Here is a 25,934-nt window from a genome sequence, read left to right on the forward strand (position 1 = left end):
CTTTGGGTTGTAACCTATCCAAAACAGTACTTTGTATGCTATGTGTGCACATCCAAATATGCACACACATTTCTTCCACCATCTCCCACTACCCCTGTCACCATGCTCCTTTCCACTCCTCCGTACATACATCCACCATCCCCGAGTCCCATATTTTCCTTTTATCCCTCACCACTTTCCCATCCCCCTTTTCCCATTCCACCCACATCCCTGCCTCTGGCTTAACATCTCACACCTCCTCTCCTTTCCTCACCTCACACCTTTTTGGCTACTTTTCACCTCTAGCCTTGGTCACTTACTGCACCCATCTGCCAATCGCCTCCCTCACTTGTATTCACCTATCACTTGGCAAGCTTTGCCACACTCCCACCCCTCTTTTCCAGCTTTTCCCCCTACTACATCAGTCTGAAGGGTCCCGACCTGCAGCATCATCTGACTCTTCTCTCCTCAGACACTGCCTGATCCGCTGACTTCCTCCAGCAGCTGGTCTTGTGCTCGAGATACCAGAATGTGCAGTTTCTCATATCTACTTCTTTCTTTACCATCTCTACAAGCAATTGACGCAGGAAGGAACAAAATATTTTTTTCTGTAACATTTAATTTTTCAATGTTAGAAAGGTTGAATGATAGTAATTATGTCAGTAAAAGACAAAGAATTAATAGACAGAAAATAATGCAGAATTATAACTTTAAGATGTTTAAATATTTCAGCCTAAGACAATTTCTGCTGATGAGCAGAGGACCAGTTCAATTGCAGACCTGATTTAGAAGAAAGAGATGTTAAGAAATAGTCATGCACTGTTTCCGGTTGTTTGGTTAGATCTGGCCTGCCTGTGTGCTTATTTTGTTTGCACCTGCTTTGTTTAATGTGTGTAGTACAATGCTGTTGTTATGTTATTTGAATAAACTAATTCTAAACTTCCTCATCAAGCTGCTTTGCACTTCGAATCATTTTTATATCGAGCATCACTATTTATTGCACAGTGATCAATTCATTCGCAGCTCAGCAGGTATAATGGCAAGAATTAACTTGCTGCATTGTTTAGCAAGTTCCTACAGAACTTGGGAGACTAAGGTTGAGATGGTACTTTTGCAAAGCCAATGGCAGATGAACAACATTTCAATATTTGTCTATAAATTAGTATCCGTTCATAAACTGAAGTATTTGTCCATAACTTTCAGTTCTAATGCAGTGAGCGTGCCATTGGCAAAGACAGAAGTTACCACCTATCCTCAATATTGACTCTAGAATATAGATGGTGGGGGATTTTGCGATGATAATGCTATTGAATGTATCAGCTTATGCTTGAATATTATTTAGGTGTTTCTGCATTTGGATGCTGACTGCTATATTTGCCGAGGAGCTGTGAATGGAATTTGGATAAGCAAGGATGTTTGATATAAGTGATTCCAAGTGCAAAGCTGCTTGTTGAGGAAGTTTAGAATCCAATTTATTCAAATAACCCCAAGACAGCTGTATTACACGACATACATTAAACAAAGCAGGCACAATCCAAATGAATACATTACCAGACCAGTCTGAACCAAATGAGAGTGGTGTATTCATATGTCTTCTGTGATGCATCTTGACTGCCCTGAATCTTATAACTCAGACTGGCAATTGGAGTGGTCCACCAATGCTCAGCAGAAATAGTCTTGGTCTGAAATACTTATCTTTTAGCAGTGCAGGACCTTCTTGAACTATCTATTTACTGTCTTTAATTAGGAATTACAAAATGAGCAAAACTTTGAAATCCACAATAGCTGAATTATTTTCACTATATTTGGTTTTACTGTGCATTCTATTTCGCATTGTCAAACTTCTTAACACCTCTTGTTAGCAGAATATTCTGAGAATTTCTAAATAAACCCTCTTAATGCTGCTTCTGACTAGCTCCTTTTTAAAATAATCCCTTGATGTGATTTTAATGGCAAATAATATATTTGCTGCAACTTCTGAATCTCTGTCAATTCCCCTCCGTTTGAATTCTGGTGGATGTATTTATCCTATTTTTCCAGTAAATGAACTAATACTCTATAGCAGGAGAGGAAATTTGTGACTTATCTCTTGTGAGTAATAGAGCTACTTTCTTCTTGGGCTGAGCTGTTGTTTCAAGATCTCACCTCTGCATCTGTTTAAAAACCCTGCAGCTACAAATTTCTGTACTTTAAAAGCAAATGACTATTTTTGTTTGACCCATCATCTCTTTAATCTTGCCTATTATTCATGTTTTGTGATCTGAACTTGTATTCCTGCTACAAAGGGAAATATTTAAAAGGGACCTGAGGGGCAACTTTCTCACAGAGTGGGTGATGGTAAAAAGGAAAGAGTTGCCAGTAAGAGGCAGGTGTAATTATAACATTTAAAAGATCTTTATTCGGGTACATGGATAGGAAAGGGTTAGAGGGATATGGGGTAAACACAGACGGATGGGACTAGCTATTGGCATGAATGATTTGGGCAAATGGTGCCCGTTTGTGTGCGAAATGATTCTGATTCTAATGCATTTCGTTATTTTCCTGGGAATGTGTTACTACCTTTATGTAGTCCTAAAAACCCTTAGAGATATTTATCACCTGGTATCTTAGGTAGACATAAAATGCTGGAGTAACTCAGCGGGTCAGGCAGCATCTCGGGAGAGAAGGAATGGGTGACGTTTCGGGTCGAGACCCTTCTTCAGACTGAGGAAGTCTGAAGAAGGGTCTCGACCCGTAACATCACCCATTCCTTCTCTCCTGAGATACTGCCTGACCTGCTGAGTTACTCCAGCATTTTGTGTCTACCTTCGATTTGAACCAGCATCTGCAGTTATTTTCCTACACACCTGGTATCTTACCTCACCATTGTAGCTAATATTATTTTGTCAGCGTTACCTGACATTGCATTTTAACCACGAGCATCCCCACGTCTGACCTTTTAGAATGGAAAATAGACAATAGACAATAGGTGCAGGAGTAGGCCATTCGGCCCTTCGAGCCAACACCACCATTCAATGTGATCATGGCTGATCATTCTCATTGATGTAGCTGTAAAGAAAGTTGGTGATAGGATATTTCATGAGAGTACCTGCATTGATGTCCTGAGTGGGATAACTAAGCTTCCAACATCCACGACAATTTTTCTTAGTGTGATGCATGATTCCAATTATAGGATAGTAACAGAGCCACGTAGGGTGGAAACGGGCCATTCGGCCCACCTCGATAATGCTGACAAATGGGGACCCATCCTTATTAATCGCACTTTCTAGGACTTGGCCCATAGGCTTCTACACTTAGGGAATTCGAGTGCTCACCAGGGCACTTCTTAAACCACCAATTCTGCTTCCACCACTCTCTCAGGTAGTATTCCAGGTGCTCCCCTCTCTGGGTAAATAGGTCCATCACAGATCCCCTCCAAATCTCTTTCCCCATCCCCTAAATCTGGGGTTATCTAACCCTGATTTGGAAAAAGTTTCCTGCAATCTACCCTATCAATATCCTTCATAATTTTATATACCTCAATAATGCTCCCTCCTCTTCCTACTTCCTACTTCCTCTGCTCCAGAGAAAACAGACTAGCCTCAGCAGTCTTTCTTCAGAACTGAAGTACTCCATTCCAGGCAACACATCCTCATGAATTGATATTGATATTTGTTGACTTTCTCTTCATTGTGGAGTCTTAACGTTGCACACAGTTAAAAGTGACCTCGATGTCAGGAGCTCTCCCACCGTGCCTTGTTGATTCAACTGTTTGTTTCATTCTTGGGCCATGATTGTGATGTGGTCTGGAGTCGTCAAGCCCTGACAAAACCCAAAATAAATATTAGCAGGTTATTAGTGAGTAAATTCAGCTTATAGTACTACAAACAATACCTTCCATTATTTTCTGGCAAATGAGAAGATACCAGCTAGGTAGAAATGAACTGGATTGATTTTGTCAGTTATGTTTTGATGATAGGATAAATCTGGACATTTTTCCATACTGCCATGTTTATTAAAATCTTGTGACCAACAGGATGGAACAGTTTAATTAGAGTTGTGGCTACCTCTGGAGCACAACTTTTCCATCTACATGATGTTCTGTACCTAAAGTATTTGGTTGTACGCATTGATAGCTGATTTTCAATATCATGTGAATTAATTTAAATTGGTTGGAAACTGAAGGAAAAAGGAGTATAGATGCTGGTTTACCAAGGAAAAACACAAAATGCTCAGCAGATCAGACGGCATCCCTGGAGAATATGGATGAGCAATGTTTCGGGTCAAGACCCTTCTTCAGACTAACGTGGATAGGCAACGTTTTGGGATGTATTCTAACAATTTTTTCTTTTGAACTACATTTATGTTGTGATTTTTCTTGACCCGAAACATTGCCTATCCATGTTCTTTTCTCTCACATAGAAACATAGAAAATAGGTGCAGGAGGAGGCCATTTGGCCCTTCGAGCCAGCACCACCATTCATTGTGATCATGGCTGATCATCCGCAATCAGTAACCCATGCCTGCCTTCTCCCCATATCCCTTGATTCCGCCAGGCCCAAGAGTCTATCAGATTCTTTTAAATTCATCCAGTGAATTGGCCTCTACTGCCTTCTGTGGCAGAGAATTGTACAAATTCACAATTCTCTGGGTGAAAAAGATTTTTCTCATCTCAGTTTTAAATGGACTCCCCTTTATTCTTAGACTGTGGCCCATGGTTCTGGACTCCCCCAACATTGAGAATATTTTTCCTGCATCTAGCTTGTCCAGTCCTTTTATAATTTTAAACATTTCTGTAAGATCCCCTCTCATCCTTCTAAATTCCAGTGAATACAAGCCCAGTCTTTCCAATCTTTCCTCATATGACGGTCCCGCCATCCAGGGGATTAACCTCGTGAACCTACGCTGCACTGCCTCAATAGCAAGGATGTCCTTCCTCAAATTAGGCGATCGAAACTGCACACTATACTCCAAATGAGATGTCACCATGGCCTTGTACAACTGCAGAAGGACCTCTTTACTCCTGTACTCAAATCCTCTCGTTATGAAGGCCAACATGCCATTAGCTTTCCACTGCCTGCTGTACCTGCATGTTTATTTTCAGTGACTGGTGTACAAGGACACCCAGGTCTCGTTGCACTTTCGTGATGCTGCCTGCCCTGCTGAATTACTCCAGCACCTTCTTTATTTGGAAACTGACCTCTTCTGTGGTGGGGACTTTGTGTTAAAATAAGACTAAATAGATTATCCATTCAATACTGCTAGCTGAAAATATTTGCAAATACTTCAGCATTGTCTTTGGCATAAGCATACCGAGCTCTACCATTATAGATGATGGGAATCTTCCTGTAAGCTGTTCATTTGTCCCTTATAATGCAGAAGGCACAGCTAAGCAATTTCAATTATTCAATCAGATCAAAGCTTTGCAGTCCTGCAGTACTATTCAAGATGGAGGAGTATCATTCAACAGCTCAAGGAAGATGGTAAGTGATAATCAGGAAGGTGCATCCTTTTATTCTGAAGTCACTCTGACTGCTTTAGACCGGAAGTACTCAGCTAGATGTACCTACTTTGCATCTGAACCAAACCAGAAATGCTCAGCCTTCAACTTGTACATTTCTTTTAGAGCTAATGTCAGAAATGCATTCCACCAATTGAAAGTTTTTTTCTTTTAAACTACATTTATTTAGTGTTTTTTAAGAGTTAGTTACCTAGAGAGATGGAGTAAAAGAAATTAAAACCAATCTTCAATATCTTCTGCGTGAATTTTCTTGTTGCTAATAGTACAATATAAAGAAACAACAAGTAAATAATTACTGCCTTGAAACACACAAACAATATGTGCAGCTGTCTTAAAATAGATGCTCTTCCCTTTTTAGAGGCAATGAACTTAATGTCAGTAACACTCATAGTTTCATTTAGTAGCAATATTTTGAATATTGAGGCCAGAGATACTTTTATTCAAATGTAGAGCCCAACAATATGAAAATTACATTAATTCATCACATGAGCCTCGCTGTAGAAATGTCTTGTGATATATTGACTTTAAAACAATAGGCAAATTGGAGCATCAATGAGCAAGAATCTTGAGGTACAGGTCAGCATAGGTTAATGTGAACAGAAGGTAGAAATATGGTTACATCTTCTGTGAATTAATCCATGATTTGTTATTGCGTGCCATTTTTGAACTCTTTGGGGTCAACCTGAATGGACAATTTAATCCTCTGCTTTGTCATCCACAAAATTCAAATGAGGCAAGACAGGGCAAGGAAGGTATTTTAGAAAAAGATGGATTAGCACCTTTCAATAAATGATTATGAATATTATACAGGTCTGCTTGGTCTGGCCTGAGACCTTGTGTGATTCCTAGCGAAAGAGTGAATAATAATAATAATAATAATGCATTACATTTATATAGCGCTTTTCAAACACTCAAAGACGCTTTACAGGAATTTCTAGAACGTAGAGAATTGAATAAATAGATAAATAAGTAAACGTACAGAAAAAGGAGACAGAAGGTGAGGTGACCTTCAGTGGTAAATTGACAAGCAGACAATCATTGCCTTCCACTGTAAAGTTCAGACTCACAATTAGACTTTAATGCTGCTTGCAACATCTTGCAGAGAAATGGCATTATTATGCGCCCTGTGTATTCAGTTTTGTTTCGGTTTGGTTTTGAGATACAGCGAGGAAACAGGCTCTTTGACCTACCTTGACCAAAAATCACCCCGTACACTGGTTCTATCCTACACTCTGGGGACAATTTACAGAAACCGAATAACCTACAAAACCGGACGTCTTTGGAATGTGGGAGGAAACTGGAGCACCTGGAGAAAACCCACAGGTCATGGGGAGAACATGCAAACTCCGTTCAGACAGCACCTGTATTCAGGATCGAACCCAGGCCTCTAGCCCTGTAAGGCAGCAACTCTACCACTGTGCCGCCCACTATTCTTGTCACAACGGTTCTAAAGAAGCTAACCCCCCCCCCCCCCCCCCCAGATACCTGTTGTTTTTGTTAATCCACATAACAAATATCCAACCAACTAGTCACTTCTTCACCTTGCAGAATCTGATTCATGCTAGTTAACATGCGAAAACATTGTGCAAAGGATCCTGTTTCCATGTTCAATGTTTGCGTTAAATGGAAGCGAGGCAGCTCTGTTGTACAAAACATGATATTGTGCTAACTTGTTTGCATTTTTTGTTCTTCTGAATGCAGCTCCATTATTTGAATATACTCCTGATAAGGTGCACAAAACCACTGTTCCAAGCACATGTTAAGTTGTTACTTCTCAGTTTATTTTTAACCCGGCCTATTTGCTGTTTCAGTCAGTATGCAATGCTCTTGCTGACCTGAAATATACAGCTTTTGCTTTCTAGCCTTGGCTACATTTAAAGAAGGTAAGCAATTAATTAACTTTGCCCATAAATTGCCCAGAAGAGGCCTCTTGGAATTTCATTTGTCTTCAGTCTCTGGCAAAATAGAAAAATTATGTTAAATGAACCTCATTGGAGAGCCTGAAATAAATTGAATTTATACCCTAAGCTAGTTTCCATTCTTTAATTGAGACCTGGTGTCACATGGGAGATATCACAATTTTATCTATACAGATTTCCAGCTAACTTTCTGAAAGTTCATACTTATCACGTATCAACATACGTATTCGTTATTGTTACGTAATCGCATTCGAATATGTATTTGTTAGGAAAATGTTATTCAAACGTATCAGCAAAGGAACTATGAATCAGCAAATGATAATCAAAAGAGAAACTATCGTGTTTAAAATTCTAAATTATGGATCAAAGTTGGCAGTGCACAAGAGCTGCCAAATTTTAAGTACTTTGCAATTTCTTTTGACCAAGATTTTTATTTCCGTATTTAAACTGACCTTTTTCAGCTGGGAGTATGATTTGTAACATTATAGTGTTGCACATTTACAAGAAATAAAATCAGAAAAGTTGGGAAGTACTTTGCATCAGGCAGCAACTGTCGAGAAATAAATTGAGTTAGCCTATCAGATTAATGAGCTAAGAATCTAGTTGTATCATTAAACATAATCAATTTCTAGTACCTGTCTATTATCATGTACTGTATTTGCTGCTTGTGCAAATGTAGATGTTTTTGATTGTTAGCTGAAGATATTCAAAGTGTCAAGCTATAGTTCATGGTCTGCAGGTTAATGATCAGTGATTAAATGCTCTAATGATTGGTAATAAGTTGTTCATTAATCAAAAAGTGCAGAATACAAATGTAAAATTGTGAAGAACAAACACCTCTCGGGCAAAACTAAATATTTTAGTGTATAAAATATCAGAAGATGCTAAAATGTTAGCCACTGTCCCTGAGGAAACTCTGAAACAATTCAGCTGTACTGTATTTTATTTTCTACAGCATTCCAGATACTTTGGTAATTCTTTTAAGAAAGTAATCACACTTTGAGTTCCAAGTATGAATAGAAGCAAGGAGCATCATTATTCAGGTTTGCAGGTATAATCTGGTTGCTATAAAAATTGTATGCCTCTTTTCATAACATATTATGATACCAATACCAGCCAACCTTGCCAGTCTGGAAATGGAACCATTTCAATCTCATTCCTGCATTCAATACATTTTTTCGCAGGTTTTTCTCACTGTATCACTGTCTCTCCATCCAACATTTACTCACCAACCTTTCCACCATGAATAATTTTAATTTTATTCTTTCAGTTTATTGCCCCTGGGAAAAAAAATTAAAATGCATTTCTATCTGTTGTCTGTAGTGGTGTGAAGAATTCCGGTCCATTGCATCTTGCACTATAGAGAAGCAAGAGATAAGCAATGTAATAGTCTAAGGACCACTGTCAGCACCATCTTGTTGGTGATCATGGGGAAATGCTGCATTCAGGGCTGAAGTCTGGTGTGTTGCTCAGTATCATGGGCAAAGAATGAGAAGGAAGTGAGAATGGTTGTAGATTAGATGGTTCGCATTTTGGTGATAATAGGCTTTGCTTGAATTGGACCATGAACAGTGTCTAGGTGATTAGAATAACTCGGGTGGGGGGTGGCTTCAGGTGAGGGGACGTTTGGAAAGTTGGAAAAGAAAAGATTTTGTAGGATGGCAAAGTAGCCCGACTATATTAGGAAGCAGCAGAGAAAAATACTTCTAATCTAAGGCAAGGCAGAGAAAAATGATTCAAATACATAAATGTCGGCCTGTGTATAAATTGGGAAATGTAGGGTGTAGGATAAATCAGAAATTTAGAGTTATGCACAATAAGATGATCAAGGAAATTTTAATCTGAGTATAAAATGAATAGTTCAAATTAGTTCAAATACTGTCAAGGACAAACTTGTTTATGTGTAAGAGATGCTATTCTAGATCAGTGTGTTATGGAAGCAGCAAGGGTTAGATCTAGTATTGTGTAATGAGAAATGGTTAAATGATAGTATGGTGGATAAGAGGTGTTTCAGGAACAAATATAACAGCATTTTTTTTAAAGGTTTAAAGCAATTTAGATGTGCATGGTACTTCAGATGCATGGAAGAAGACACAGAAAGCCTCCCAGAAAAGAGATCTGCAGAATTAGTGAATAAGGGGCTCATGGAAATGAGCATTCGTGAAATATAGTATTGTAGAAATTAATGAATTTGAAAGCTGCTAAAATGACCTGATGAGCTGTGTCTTAAGGTCCTTTTTAGGAGTTGGCTATGGAATTGTGATGAACAAAATGTCATGTTTGGAAATTGCACATGTTTCCAAAGATTGGAAGATGAAAAATTAAGACAACAGGAGAGAGAAACGAGGAACTAGAGATCAATTAGTCTGATGTTCGCAAGGTAAATGCTGGAGTCTAATTTTAAAGAAGTTAGAAAAAAAGGACGCCTTGGTGAAAATAATAGTTTGTCAAGATTCAATGTGGGTTTGGGAAAGAGAACATAAATCTGCTAAGAAATTTGAGATTGTTAGCAACAGTGTAAATAGGGATGCAGCAGCTGAAGTGAATATGGACTTTTAGGGTAAGAGGTAGAAAGAAAACATCTTTGATAAAGGGACAACACGTTCTGCTATGTACAGAACTCCCTGGTTGATGCATTAATGAGAAAAGTTAGAGAGAAAAAAGCAAACTAAAGGATTTCTTAAACATGAGAAATAAGATTGAATCAACTACCTTGGGTGTTTTTGGGCATGGTGCAATAAATGTTGGGATTGGAAGCAATTGATTTTGTTTTAAATCTTTTTCTTGTTACAGTACCTTTACAATCATTCATTTCTTCTATTATGTTGTGCTTGTCTTCTATTTACTCCATCCCTTCTTATTGCTTACTACATGTTATTGCCAATAATCTCCATTTCTTCCATCTGTGGTACTCTCAACAGATATCTCAAGTTTGCTGCTTCCAGCATTTTCTGTTGTTTTAAAAACTTTTATTACAGATTTCCAACATCCAGATTTTGTTCAGGATATTTCTAGATTGGAGCTTAATTTTACATTTCATAAGATCACCAGATCACCTAGAAAATTACAGCAATTCAAAGGGTGACATTTAACTGGAATTACAGTTTGATCATTAGATTTTATTGACATTTTTAGTAATGATGTAGTCATACAGAATGGAAACAGGCACACCAGTCCAACTTGTCCATGCCAAGATGCCCCATCTAAGTTAGTCCCATTTACCCCATCTCTCTCGAAACCATTCCTATCCATGTACATGCCCAATCATCTTTTAAAAGCTGTTATGGTACCACCTAAGCTGCCTCCTCCATATACCCAGTACACTCTGAGGGATATTAAACAAATTGTATGGGAAGATAATTTTGCAGTACAATTTCCAGGGCTGGACTTCTCTTTGCACTACAGGCCCCAGGCAACTGTAAACTAGGCCCAAACAAATTGCATTTCATGTACCCAACTACAATGCCGTCCAAACTCCTTGATATTTTTTGTTCCATGAACTTTCTTCCAATTAAGTGTTGCACAAAGCTGATGACAGTTCCAATTCTTAATTATGATAGCGCTCCAATTATATTCTTGCAAGGGGAGGGAGGACTTGCAATATTGTATCCAGCTTTACTGGTGCAGGATTTTTCTGGTTTTTTAATTAATTTTTTTGAGCATTTTTAAAATGTTTATCATCTGAAAATTAGCTGAACTATTCTATGGTTTATTTATTTTAATGTACTTTTCTGGCTTGGGTATATCACATCAAGATATATTAAAAAAAAGCTCTGTTAGAAATTTGTGAAAAGTCTGAGATTAATAAATGTTTGTTGCTTTAGTTGGAATCTAGATCTTGAGATTACTCCTTGGGGCTCCATTGCCATAGGTTCCCACTGATATATATATATATTTATATACGTGCATTTTAAATTCAGGCTATTCTAATAAGATTTGGGGGATACAAACACAACATCGGGACATATTTGGCTCTAGCCTCCGATCTGCACCTTCGTAGGAAACTCCAGCCAAAGGGCCTACATCACAGTAATTAATCCTTTAGATTAATTAACAGTGAGAGCTTTGACAGTTGGTACTGGCATGAACAAGCATGGCCAACAGAAAATATAATAAAGCTCCATTTAAAATTAAAACTGTATATATTTTAAAAGGTGATTACTGGCTGGTAATCTAATCCGGCAATTCAGATGTCTGTTATAAACCACTCAAACATTTTTCTCGCACTTTATGTTACCATGTCAAGGCTTCAATCAAATAACTGCCTTGTAATCATTTCCAGGTATCCATTATTCTCCACAAACCATGCAGAATTGTCTGGTTTTGTGTAATGCATTTACAGAATATTATTAAGTTTATAAAATAAGTGGTTGGAGGAAAAAGACGATCAGTTATATGGTCATTATTTTCATCAGGGTTTAGATGTACTCAGATGGAAGAACACTGGTTACATTTTAAATTGTGTTTGGCACAATCACCACAGTCGGTAACACTTGTGAACCTTACATGGAATAAACAATATGAGGACAATAGGATTACAAAATCCTTAAAAGACATGAAGCGATCTAAATTCATTAGCAGTTTTTTTAGACAAGGATGATGAAAAACGTTGTACTCCATTTCCCTCCTCAACTGCCATTGGCCTGCTGAGTTCCTCCAGCAGTTTGCTTTTTTTTTTTGCTCAAGATTCCACCATCTGCAGTTTCTTGCCTTCACTAAAGGTAAAATTGGTGATGTTGGATTTTAAAATGATACATAGAGTCATAGTGATACAGTGTGGAAACAGGCCCTTCGGCCCAACTTGCCCACATCGGCTAACATGTCCCACCTAGTCCCACCTGCCCGCATTTGGTCCATATCCCTCCAAAGCTGTCCTATCCATGTATCTGTCTAACTGTTTCTTAAATGTTCGGTAGTCCCTCTCTCAATTACCTCCTCTGGCAGCTTGTTCCATACATCCACCATTCTTTGTGTGAAAAAGTTGCCCCTCAAATTCCTCTTAAATCTTTTCCCCTTCACCTTAAACCTATGTCCTCTAGTCCTCAATTCACCTACTCTGGGCTAGAGACTCTGTGCATCTACCCAATCTATTCCTCTCATGATCATGTACACCTCCATAAGATCACCCCTCATCCTCCTGCGCTCCATGCGTAGTGCAAACCAACTTGAGTGAGAGCTTAAGAACCACCTGAGATTAATTGCAAAAGTTAGCAATGCATTAATCTTACCCATTAGATAAATCAAGTAACATTTGTAGTTATCTTCTCCCTATTAGTTTTTAATTTGTTTAAGTATCAGGTCCACCCTAATGTAATGAAATAGTGCTTGCGGTTGGTTACTTAGCTGGCGGAAATGGATGTGAAAACCTCTTTATACAGGTGACAAACTCTGATGTGACTGCAGAGTCACTGGAGCACTAGCTGCTGTGTATTTAGAATTGGTGCTGTTAGATTTTAAATTAGTTAATTTAATTATCATGACAGTTGCAAAAACACATGTTAAACAAAGCAGGCACATGATCTATGAAAGTATAATATGAACAGACTGGTCCAAACTGCTGCCTGCATTGTAACTGCGCTGCCATCATTTTCTGATAGCTCTGTTTCTTGTACCCAGGTGAAAGTTTGGAGAGAACCCCACCATTCAGGGAAGACACATATACTGAAATATATGGGTGTCAGGGATTATGGGGAGAAGGCAGGAGAATGGGGTTAAGAGGGAGAGATAGATCAGCAATGATTGAATGACGGAGTAGACGATGGGCTGAAAGGCCTAATTCTGTTCCTTGACTTATGACCTTGTATGTACACTTTTTAAAAAGTTTTGTCACTTGGTACATCGATCGGTTTCGTCTTTTAATTATGGAGCTACAGAATATTTGACATTCAAAGCCGTGAAATTCATCCATGCATGGATTTCGCATTATCAGTTCTCCCTGTTTATAACACCTGCTTTCTTTGCATTCCAGCTCGTTTCGCAGAACTTCTTACAACTCTTAGTGCTAACAGAATGCCTTGACAATATCTTAACAACTCCTTGTGATGCCTTTTACTGCCTTAGTTTCATGATCTCTTCACCTTTGTGGTAACCTTTCCCATATATGGCCAGTTTAATTCTCTTATACTGTATTGGGTGTCTGGTAGATTTGTCATGTGCACGCATGATTACTTTGTAGTGGTGGAAATAATTTACTGGGGCTTAAGCATCTTTTGATTTTGCTTACGGCATAATTCCTGGGCTAATGTATCATTCTAAAAATCTTCTTTCTCCTTAAAAACGTTTCAAAGCCTGAAGCCCCTTATTTCTGTATCTTAAAAACAAACTTAACCGGTTTTAAACCTATCTAAAAACATATGCAATAACAGCAGGAGAAAGTCACCCAGCCCATTTTGAGCCTGCGTAGCAAATTATCGAAATCACAGCTGATCCTCTGCCCCACACCATTTTCATGTGCTTTGTATCTCCTTCCGGTACTCAGCCTTGTTGTTGTTTGAAATCCTGCACAAGACCGTGGTATCATTGGAGAATTTGTAAATAGAGTTAGAGCAGAATTTGTCCACCCAGTGGTGAATGTTTAGAGAGTATTGTAAGTGGCTGAGAACACAGTGACCAGGGCTTTTGAGAATAATTGTGGAGGATGTTTTGTCATCTATCCTTGCTGATTGTAGTCTTTGGATCAGGAAGTTAAGGATCCAGCTGTGGGGCTGGTGGGGGCTGCTGAGTCCTGGGCCCATGAGTTTGGTCAGAATTATGGTGTTTGAGGCAGAGCTATGGTTAATAAATAGGAGTCTAAACTGGGTGTCGCCTGTTATCCACATGTTTCAGGAATGAGTATAATGCCAGGGAAATGGCACCTGCCATTGACCTGTTGCAGTAGTTGGTGAATTACAGTGGATCAATGCTGTCTGGGAGGCTGGAGTTGATGTACACCATGATTAACCTCTCGAGGCACTTCATGATGGTGGATGTCAGAGCCACAGAATGGTAGGGTGAGGGGTGGTTGTGAGGGAAGGATCAAATATCTCAGTGAATGCTTATGAAATATGAGAAGGCTATTATTATCAAGGCATTGAATGACTACCACTATCCGCTGTTCCAGATGTCAACTTCTCTACCTCGGTGGGGCCAAGGGCAGGTTCGGCGATCATTTCGCTCAACACCTCCACTCAATCCTCCTTAACCTGATCTCCCGGTGGCTCAGCACTTCAACTCCCCCTTCCCATTCCCAATCTGTCCTTTCTGTCCTGGGTCTCCTCCATTGTCAGAGTGAGGCCCAGCGCAGATTGGAGGAACAGCACCTCATAGTTCGCTTGGGTAGTTTACACCCCAGCGGTATGAACATTGACTTCTCTAACTTCTGGTAATCCCTGCTTTCCCTCTCTATCCCCTCCCCCTTCCCAGTTCTCCCACCAGTCTTCCTGTCTCCTCCTATCTTTGTCCTGCTCCCTCCCCTGACATTAGTCTGAAGAAGGGTCTCGACCTGAAACGTCACCCATTCCTTCTCCCCTGAGATGCTGCCTGACCCGCTGAGTTACCCCAGCATTTTGTGTCTACAACTACAATGCTAGTCAGTCACTGCTGTGCAAGAGCCCAGGCACATACAGTCGCACTCTCTTGCTCTCACGTTCTCTTGTCCTTGCACTCTCTCTTGCTCTTTTCTCCCCCAACAACCCCCTCTTTGGAAATAGCAGTTTCATTTGCAGATCCAAGTATTTTGTGCATTTTTTCAATTGATTGACTGTCAAGAATGAACCAATAATCTGACAATGGTGACTAAGCACACTTCCTCCAAGCAGTTAATTGTTACTGTAGCTGGGAAAATTCAAAATGTAGCTGGATTATTATTTCTGCAATATTACGAAGATTTTATTCACATTTCACGTTTGTTTCAAGTGTATTTAATTTAAAACAGTTGCAATGAACAACTTCTTGCAGAGGATGGTGAATCTGTTGCATTTCTCTGCTCCAGAGGATTGTAGATGCTAGAATAGTCGAGGAGAGATAGAAAATTGTTGAAAGATCATTGCATTGAGTGCTATATGGGTTGGCAGAGAAGGTGAGGCCGGGTGCAGATAAACCACAAGGGACCCAGTGGCCTAGTCCTACACCCTATTTTCTTATATTCTTATGTAATTGAGTTTAAACACTTGGGAAAAATTATATCAAATGAATGTCCCTTATTTATACAGTTCTGCTGTATAATTTAGATTTACTTGATAAATCGAAGAATGGTTAGGACTATAGACGAGAACTAACCATCTAATTGTTTGTCTTTGTTCTTCGATTAGGTGCCTTTAAGGTGCTTTTTTGCAGGGTGCATCTGTACACCCTCTTCTACTGTGAGCAGGTAGAATTTTCACACTGTAGACCCTGTGTGTTTTGGGGAATCGTTTCCTAATCTGCTTCTTGGACCTGATTATGGCAGTACTCCAGGTTATTGCATAGGCTCAGGCAGCAGGGAATATCCTTTCTTTCTCTTTCCTACCATCAATTAATGGTGATTATCTGGGTCAAATGAGAGGCGTTTGAGTCCAACAGCTAAAGAAACGGTAACAGCTATGAATGGTGAGAGTCTTTTCTTATTGTGCAAAGTTCACTTATACTAGCTTATGTGTGACAAATTTATTCTCTAATAATGGGCACAATCTTCAATAGAAGAAATGGGGCTGCAACACGGCTTATTCTAGATCGTATTTCTACTTCTCTGCCCCGGGTCTGCTATTTGCCAACCTATACATATACACACACAAATTAGTTTGTGCACCACGGTGTGGCTCGATGAGCAGCTTCTGTTTGAAGAAGCAGCTGACCTGGTGGAAACACATTCAAACGATGGATGCTTGCACTCAATGAAGTGTGGAGTCGATATACATGTTTCACTTCCAGCATCAATGGTTCCTCTTCCATTTTGGACTTGCAGGCCCTACATTCATGAGGGAAGACTTGATTAGAGTGGGAGGGAAGTAGGCTGGGAACAAAAGGTATGCATTTTATTGCATACCGACTAAGAACCTGCAAAACTATTGTCAGATTTATTTTTAGGGAAAGAGCAGGATAAGGATTATAGTGTGAACATGCATGCAAGGGATGTGTACCTCGTGAAAACCCAGCTCCCATTCATCAAGCAGATTCTGTACAAAGAGCTAGAAGTAAGAAGAGTTTAAAAAAAACTATATCATATCATATCATATATATACAGCCGGAAACAGGCCTTTTTGGCCCACCAAGTCCGTGCTGCCCAGTGATCCCCGCACATTAACACTATCCCACACCCACTAGGGACAATTTTTACCTTTACCCAGCCAATTAACCTACATACCTGTACGTCTTTGGAGTGTGGGAGGAAACCGAAGATCTCGGAGAAAACCCACGCAGGTCACGGGGAGAACGTACAAACTCCTTACAGTGCAGCACCCGTAGTCAGGATCGAACCTGAGTCTCCGGCGCTGCATTCGCTGTAAAGCAGCAACTCTACCGCTGCCGTTCTCTGAGTTCACGAGTTTTGTCACTCCTCACAGCTACACCTCTTCCCTCCTTTGCTGCAGCTATGGAAAAGCACAAATGCATGCAAAGCAAACGCCTGAGTCATTTAATGAGGTGTAGGAAGGAACTGCAGATACTGCTTTACACCGAAGATAGACACAAAATGCTGGAGTAACTCAGTGGGTCAGGCACCATCTTTGAAGAAAAGGAATAGATGACGTTTCGCGTCAAGACCCTTCTTCAATCTGCTGCCTGACCCACTGAGTTGCTCCTGCATTTCGTGTCTATCTTCATTTAATGAGGTGCCAGCCTGAATTTATCATGCTGCCTGGGACTACAGGACAATGTGGATGTATTGTTAATCCTACCTCCTATTTGTCTGCTCCAATCAAATAAAAATTCCTGCAAGACAATATCAATCCTTTTTGCATTTAAAAAATGTATTTGTGAACTCTCGTTGTGCTTGTAGTTGCTGCATAACTGTTCAAAACTGAGTAGATATGATTCCTGACTCCAAAAGGGTTAAAGTGAAGATTGATTCCAGCCAGATATAATCCTAATTGCAGTTTAGTCATTTTAAGTTTGTGCATCTCATTCACTTTCAGGAGCTCTGCCAGCTGAAGACAGCTGAGCATTGAACATAATCGAGCTGCAGGGCATTCAGTTTTGTTTTAGTGACACAAAGAACAAAGCTTCAGTAAGTTTTATTATCATCCAGCAATGAGGTTGATGGCAACTGTAACTATGACCATATCGCACAGACATTATGCAAGGTATTCAAATGTAGTGGTTACTTCAGGATATTTCTGTAAGACTGTTCTAACAGTGATCACCATTGCTGCCCTTTGTTGCTGTTAAATAATATTTCAGCAGAGCACCTTAGTTTAGAGATACAGTGCAGAAACAGGCCCTTCGGCCCATCAAGTCCGTTGTTCCCCGTGCACTAACACTATCCTACACACACACACACACACGGGACAATTTATAATTTTACCAAGCCAATTAGCCTACAAACCTGTACATCTTTGGAGAGTGGGAGGAAACTGGAGAACCTGGAAAATCCCCACACAGATCACAGGGAGAAAGTACAAATGCCGTTCAGACAGCACTCGCAGTCAAGATCAAACCCGGGCCTCTGGCGCTGTAAGGCAGCAACTCTACCGCTGCACCTCCGTGCCGTGTCTGTAAGACTTTTCGAACAGTGATCATCATTGCTGCCCTTTGTTGCTGTTCAGCAGGGTATCTCCCATATTATACACTGCAACTCTTCAAAGGAACAAAAACTGCACTTATTCGTTAGGTTTCTGGTACTTAGTTCAGTTTTGAGATAACTTTGCGGTGTGTTTTATATACTCTCTCTTCATATTTATTGGTGTACATCCACAATTAAAGGAGAAGTGAATGCGCTAGTGGAGATACTTGCTGAGGGAGACTGTGGCTTTGGTTTGGGTAGTTTTACACATTATATTGAGGGTTTTTTTGTTGAAGGAAACAACCCTTTACTCGCAGCACTGTAAATGATAGCACAAAATGTCACTGCAATTCAGTAAAGTGAAATTATTTTGTTATTTTATAAAGGCATGAAGGATCACAACAATTAATTTACAGTTTTCAATTGATTTTCATCATTGCGCAACCCAGTGTTTCTTCACCACTGTATTTGGCAAACTCTTGAGACACTTCAATAGACAATAGACAATAGGTGCAGGAGGAGGCCATTCGGCCCTTCGAGCCAGCACCACCATTCAATGTGATCCTGGCTGATCATTCTCAATCAGTACCCCCTTCCTGCCTTCTCCCCATAACCCCTGACTCCGCAATCGTTAAGAGCTCTATCTAGCTCTCTTCAGAATCTTGCTGGATTGAAAATGATAATCACTTGAGTTAGTAAACATGACTTTGGGCAACATCCCGTCATGAAAGCTTTAATGGGAAAGTGGTTGGGGGATCTCAATCCAAGATGTCCGTACACAGAGTTGTTTGTGAAAGGTGAAGGTCATGTCCCATTTATTGCATTCCCAACATTTCACTCAAATCAATTCTTCACTTTTTAGAACCCAAGTCATATAATCATTCAGTACAGAATGGTACATGATCCTTCATGCCCCTGCTGTTCAAAAAGTCTTGTCTTTACACATCACATTTACCAAGCCAACTATGTCGTGGTAATTCATGTGCTCTCCCACAAGCTTAAGCATTGTGAACATACCTGCCTCCATCACCTTCTCCTGCAATGCATTCCTGATTGCAATGAACTGCTGAGTGAAGAAAAATTCCTTTGTTCTCCTGCAAACCTTTGACTCCACGCCTTAAACCTATGTCTTCTGGTCTTTGACATCTGTGTCTTGGGTATAACCGTCTTATCATCAACCCAATCTATACATCTCATAATTTTGTAGAACTCCATCAGAGGGTGAGAGGGACTTGCAGGATTTTTTTGCTGGGAACTAACTGGATCTGAGGGGCCAAAGAACATTCTGGTTTATAGTCAGGCAAGATACAGTGCAACTTGGAGAGGACTTGCAACTGTTGGTGGTGTCAATAGTCAATAGTCGTTTATTTGTCACATACACATAAATGTGTAGTGAAATGAAACATTACCCGCAGTTGAACAATAAGACCAATAAGAATAATCAATAAAAATGCAATAACACATACAATCACAAACTAACACCAAACAAAAAGAAACATCCATCACAGTGAGTCTCCTCCAGTCCCTCTTCACTGTGATGGAAGGCCACAATGTCTTTTCTCTTCCCCTGCCGTCTTCTCCCGCGGTCAAGCTGTTGGAGTTGCCACGTCGGGGCGGTCGGGGCTCCCGACATTGAAGCCCCCGCTGGGCGGTGAAAATCCCGCGGCCTATTCCAGGCCGCGCCGGACGGTGAAAGGTCCGCGGCGGGCCGACCCAAGCCCCGCGATTCGGGTCGGGCGAACACGCTGCCTCTGCCGCTGCCGGAGCTCCCGATGTCGGCCCCCACCCAGGGGCCTGCGGGCTTCCGACGTCCACGCGGCCTGTGCCGGAGCCTCCGGAGACGAGTCGCAGCCGCTCCCGCAGCATCCGAAGGCGGCCAGCGCTGCAGGTGGTGAGTCCGGGCCGCGGACTCTGAACCAGAGCCCCAGGTGGTCCCAGGTGCATGGCCGGTGGTAGGCCGCAGCAGGAACGGAGACACGACACAGAAACAAAGGTCGCGTCTCCGTAAGGGAGAGAGAATTTTACAGTTCCCGTTCCCTCCCACCCCCCCCCCCCCCCCCCCCCCCCCCCCCAACATAACATACAAACCCTACACCAATTGTCGTGCTATCGTGTACCGTTTTGGCTGTAGTTCAGGAACAAACAAACAAACGAGAGTTTTAGTATATAGATATATATGTGTATATAATATATATATATATGATATTTCATATTTATGTTATATATCATATTTATGTTATATAATTGATTACAATTATATTTAATTTTATTCTTCATCATTTTACCCATAAGATTCCGAAAATAGCCCTTTCCAAATTCATGCGTGGTGTGTTTGTGAGATTTCTTATGGGATCTGCTTCTGTAATCCTTTCAGGTTTTATATTCCAGATCTGTAAAAACCATCTGTGTGAAGGTAAACCATCTTTAATTATGTTGCCATTTACAGGCCTTCCCCAGGTTACAAATGAGTTCCATTTTTACAGATGCCCGTAAGTCGACATTGTCTGTAAATTGAAAAGTACACAAAATACACATAGAACCATACCTGCACAGTTTTGTAATGCTTGTAGTTGATCATTGCCAATTAACATGAGGATTTATGGATCGTCTTCTCCTAGCTAGGTATAAGGATGTTCGACACTCAATGGCTGGTTTCCATGGACGTGAATCATCATTGGATGTTACATTGTTTAAGGGAGTATCGTTATACAATTATCAAAGGAAGTGATTGTTGTTAATTTCCAAAACAAGTCGTTTAAGTGGCCTCCCATGTGAAACTGACTGCCAATGTTTTTAAGACAATGGTGCCTGATTATTGCAGGGTAGTTACATTTAAACAAGTTATTTTTCCAAGACTGGTTCTCGTTTAGATTTAGTAATATTTAGGGGAGCTCTGATAGATGCATATATATATACATATATATACATATATCGGTATATAGGTATATATATGTACTTATATATATACTTATATACATATATATATATATATATACATATTATGTACACATATACTTAATGTCCATAAGTCAGGCATTTTTAACCTTGGGACGGCCTGTACTTTAAATCTGACCACTGGTTAACCATTCACCTATTAAAAGAAACTCGCTTCCATTATTCGCTCTCTCAAATCTCTTCAGAATTTTGAATGCCCTGCTTGGATCTCTCTTAAACCATCTGCAAGTTTTTCTAGTCTCTTCAGAAAACTATAGCCAGTCATCCGAGATAAACATTTAAGTAAACTTCCACTGTATCTATATACTAAAACTCTCGTTTGTTTGTTTGTTTGTTCCTGAACTACAGCCAAAATGGTACACGATAGCGCGACAATTTTGCGCCCACCTTACTCGCCGTCGTCCCTTTGGTGCTAATGGAAGAAGTTTCATTGAAATCAATGTTATATTTGTAAAGTTATTCACATTCAAGTTTAAATCTATCTCCTAGGGAGGAGGGGGGATAAGGGGGGTTGAGGGGGATGGAGGGGAGAGGAGGGGAGGGGGGATGGGGAGAGGGGGAGAGGTAGAGGGAGGGGGAGAGGAGAGGGTGCTGCACCAATACAGGAGAGGTTTGGGCCCAACGAGTCCACTTGGTCTAGTCTTCTCTAAATCCTGATGTCCCTGCTTAAGAATGATGGTGAGAATCACAAGCATTAATTCAGAAGATGTCTGACAGTGTGATTTAGCATGACTTCTTTATTTATGTATTAATTGACCCTACCTACAGTTCAAGTAATTTGTTTTCTCAACTTCCTTGCCACCTTCAGAAATTGATGAATATTTGCTCCAATGTCCTCTAGTCTTATACTTGACCCCTCCCCCCTCTGCTCCACCCACCTCATAAAAATAGGACCAGTTTGATTTCATGATTTCTCCCTGCCATTCATGCATAAATTATTTCGTAGATGTATCTGTCTTGTATTACCCTCCTCATATCTACTACTATAATCCATGTCACTCTATTCTCGTGTTTTGTCTTATCTGCCAAGTCAATTTACATTTTAAAGTTTAAATCTATCTCCTAGGGAGGGAGGGGGAGAGGGAGGATAAGCGGGGGTTGAGGGTGATGGGGGGTGGGGAGGAGGGAGGAGGGGAGGGGAGGGGGAGGAGAGGGTGCTGCACCAATGCAGGAGAGGTTTGGACCCACTTGGTCTAATATTCCAATAAAAGTAAATCTTTGAATAACAGTCCCCAATACATGCTGCTGTACCCTTCTCAGTAAAACATCTCATCAACTTTTTCCTCCAAACTATTTTTAAAGCGTATTGTGTATTTGGAAGCTTTAGCTCAACAGATAATCATGTTTCCCCCCCAAAAAAAGTCGCCCATTCAAGATAATTGTAAATACCTCATTGTGGGAGGTATTGAATTTTATTTCATGCCATCGAGCAGTTTTTCGTGTGACATAATTTTTTGGATAGTGATTTTGAATATTCAGTTATTACTTTCTGCTGGCATAGCTCTTGTCAGGATCTGGGGGCAACATTTAATTGCCTAGCACCTTTTTTAAGTGGCATGCAACTAATGTGCCTCAGGTCTGGTTCCTAACTGTAAATGGTAACTAACGTTGAGAATCGTGACCTGGCTGATCGATATGTCTGATGAACAAATGTAAAGAGCATGTAGAATGTGGACAGATGATGTTGGTCCTGTGGGCTGGAAGGTCATCTGTGAAAATTAATCATGGGTCGTATATAACACTGTGGGGCATGTGCAGGGTAAGCAGATGATGCCCACCACACTTGTGCTATGTACGAGGGATCACCAGTCTTCAGACTTTAGAGATACAGCGTGGAAACAGGCCCTTCAGCCCACTAAGTCCGTGCCGACCAATGATCACCCTGTACACTAGCGCCCCATAGACCAGCGCATTCTTACACACTAGGGCCAATTTACAATTTACTGAAGACAATTAACCTACAAACCTGTATGTCTTTGGAGCATGGGAGGAAACCGGAGCACCCAGAGAAAACCCACGTGGTCACTGGGGGAATGGACAAACTCCATGCAGGCAGGATCCATGGTCAGGATCTAACCCGAATCTCTGGCGCTGTGAGGCAACAACTGTACCGCTGCGCCACTGTGCCGCCCCAATCACTTGTAGGTTTTTGGGAGAATCATCCGGATGTCAGCAGATAACATGTAAAGGGCAGTAAGACACATGGTATTCATGTGGAGTTGGAATGGATGCCCTGAAATATGTATAACTCTAAACATTATAGTTCTGCAGTACACTGCGCCCTTTTGATCAATCTGTATCCTGCCCTAATTACAGAACTACAGACTATTAGAATATCATAAACCTTTAAAATTTATGCATGGCTTAAGAACAAGATGTTAATCATTCTTCTTGCTTTTAATACCTGCTTCCTTCACATTCCAATTTGTATTGAATGGATCCGAGAGCCAACTGGCTGTATCTCTAAACACTGGTGATAGTTCGTACATGGCACAAGTGTGGCGGACATTGTCTGCTTTACCCGCACATTTCCCCAGGGTGTGTTGAATAGTTCCAATTCTCTGAATACATTCAAGAGAGAGCTAGATAGAGCTCTTAAGGATAGCGGAGTCAGGGGGTATGGGGAGAAAGCAGGAACGGGGTACTGATTGAGAATGATCAGCCATGATCGCATTGAATGGCGGTGCTGGCTCGAAGGGCCGAATGGCCTACTCCTGCACCTATTGTCTATTGTCTATTGTGAGTCCAGCAGAGCCATGAATAGTAGTATAGTCCCAATGAGTCCTGCAATCAGCCAACTCCAGCCCAAAGTTTACAGGAAGCCTTGCTTCTGCTACCAGCTCTCTGAGGGGGCAACGTATCTAGTGTCCAACGTGTTTAATTTAGCATCATGTTCGTCACAGACCATGTGGGCAGAAGGGCCATATGGTTCTATGTGCTATACTTGTTCTTATTATGGATGGCACCCACTGTCCAAGGATCCTGATCTATCTTTCTCTAAACAATATCCACTCAGACCCCCTTGCATATGCTTGTCAGATAACTCTCTCTCCCAAGTTCCTATCCAATTCTCATTAAAACATTACATTTAAATTTATATTTACCATTTCACAACCCCTGTTCGGGTAGGAAAATATTCCCTTTTTTTAATCAATCAACTTAAATCTGGGTCCTTGACCCTTCTGTCCAAAACAACAGATTCTCTTTATTCATTTTGGCTCGGCCCTTGATTGAATACTTTTACTGATTTACCTGTTAGCCTTCTCAGTGAGAAGGAGAATAGATCCTGTCTATTGACGGAACTGAATCATTCTTTCCTCGATCATTCTTCCAAATCTATTTTTGCGCAAACTCGAGTCTTCTCATCTTCCCTTCAGCACAGTGACCAGAATTGTGTGCACAATACTCTAGTTGTGGTTAAACCAGTATTTTGTTTCAGTCTACCTAGCGTGCCTTTATATTCTCTGCCCAATCACTGAGTCTTACTTAGTTCTAATCACTTTCTCAGTCTTTTCTGCCACTTCCACAGATTTATACGCATTGTTACATTTTAGAATAGTTGTGGTGCAAGCCCAACCTGGTGGGAGAAAGCTTCAGAACCAGTTTATTCATTTATCACGAGAATGATGTATCAATGTTAAACAAAGCAGACAGACAATCCAAACAAGTAGAGCATTAACAGATCAGGTCAGACCAAACAGCAGCAGTAGTGCATCAGCACATAACTCTTGACCACCCTGATTTCTTCTAACCTGCTGGTTGATTCATTCTTCGCTTTCATCAAAAGCCCAGGCAAATGCTGAAATATTTACACCTCTCAACATTATAGTTCTGCAGTATACGGCACCCTTTTGATCAATCTGTATCCTGTCTTAATTATAGACCTGCAGATTATTAGACTACTCTGATCCTTTAAAATTCATGCTTGGCTGAATAACAAGATGCTATTCATTCTTCTTGCTTTTAATACTTGCTTCACTCACATTCCAATTTGTATTGTAAATCTTATCAAGATTTTTGTGAACACAATGTCTTGGGAATGAAACCATCTATCTCTTACTACCTCTACTTTATAGACCAATGATTTGCTTTTTATGTAAAATATTTCATGTTCAACCTAGCTTCCTCTTCTATTCACTGCGATTTGCTTACTGGTAGAGTTATTTGCACTTGCTACCATGTGTGCATAATTACTTTGGAGCCAGGAAAGCAATTTACATCTCCTAGCTCATATTCTCTCTTGTGAACAACTGTTGTTTGTTTCTGGGACTGAGGTATAATATTAAAGTTTAGAAGCAGGAAGCTTCAAGTTTCTGGTTTTTAGAAATAAGATAGAAACTCTCTGCATGTAATGCTTAGTGTTATTTATTTTTTCCAAACTTGCTGGAAATACTCAGCAGGTTGAACAGCAACTGTGGAGAGAGAAACGGAGGAAGGACATTTCAGATGAGTGAACTTTCATAAGCTTTTTGAATTGCTTTGGTAATTACGGAGTTTTATGTATAAAATGGGGGACGATTGGGGATTACATTTTAAATTGAAGATTTAGTGCGATGATTATCGTAACAGCATTGTAGTATCATAGCTGAGAAAAAGTAGCAACACATTCATTTAGAAACAGTGTAGCAGAGGACATTCAGTTGTAGATATTTTCAATTTAGACCAAAATGGAAAATAAAGGATTGATCATTTGCTAAAATGGAAAATAATGGATTGTTCATTTCCTCAAGTGATCCCTTTTGTTTCACCAGTCACCATTCCTCATTTTTCCGATCAAAATACCTCACCTCACTTGTATGTTAATTGCCATCCACCATGTATTTGCCCTTTCCACCAACCTATCTATATCCTTCGCCAATTGCCCATCTCATAGCTTAGCGCTCTTCCAAATATTATGTCATCTACA

The 25,934-nt window shown here is 40.4% G+C and overlaps 1 protein-coding gene across 8 annotated transcripts in view; it reads left to right on the forward strand.

Moving 5' to 3' along the window:
* Positions 1-25,934, forward strand: part of prox1a (prospero homeobox 1a) — a 112,902-nt gene that overhangs the window by 40,797 nt on the left and 46,171 nt on the right. For 6 of the 8 annotated variants that reach the window (XM_078404895.1, XM_078404893.1, XM_078404892.1 and 3 more), the window contains exon 5: positions 5,373-5,441. The exons of the other annotated variants lie outside the window; for them this stretch is intronic. In XM_078404895.1, the coding sequence (XP_078261021.1) occupies positions 5,373-5,441 (69 nt within the window). The remainder of the gene's footprint in view (positions 1-5,372; positions 5,442-25,934) is intronic. 8 annotated transcript variants of the gene reach the window in all.

This window comes from Rhinoraja longicauda, chromosome 9, assembly GCF_053455715.1.
Source record: "Rhinoraja longicauda isolate Sanriku21f chromosome 9, sRhiLon1.1, whole genome shotgun sequence".
Lineage (NCBI taxonomy): Eukaryota > Metazoa > Chordata > Chondrichthyes > Rajiformes > Arhynchobatidae > Rhinoraja > Rhinoraja longicauda.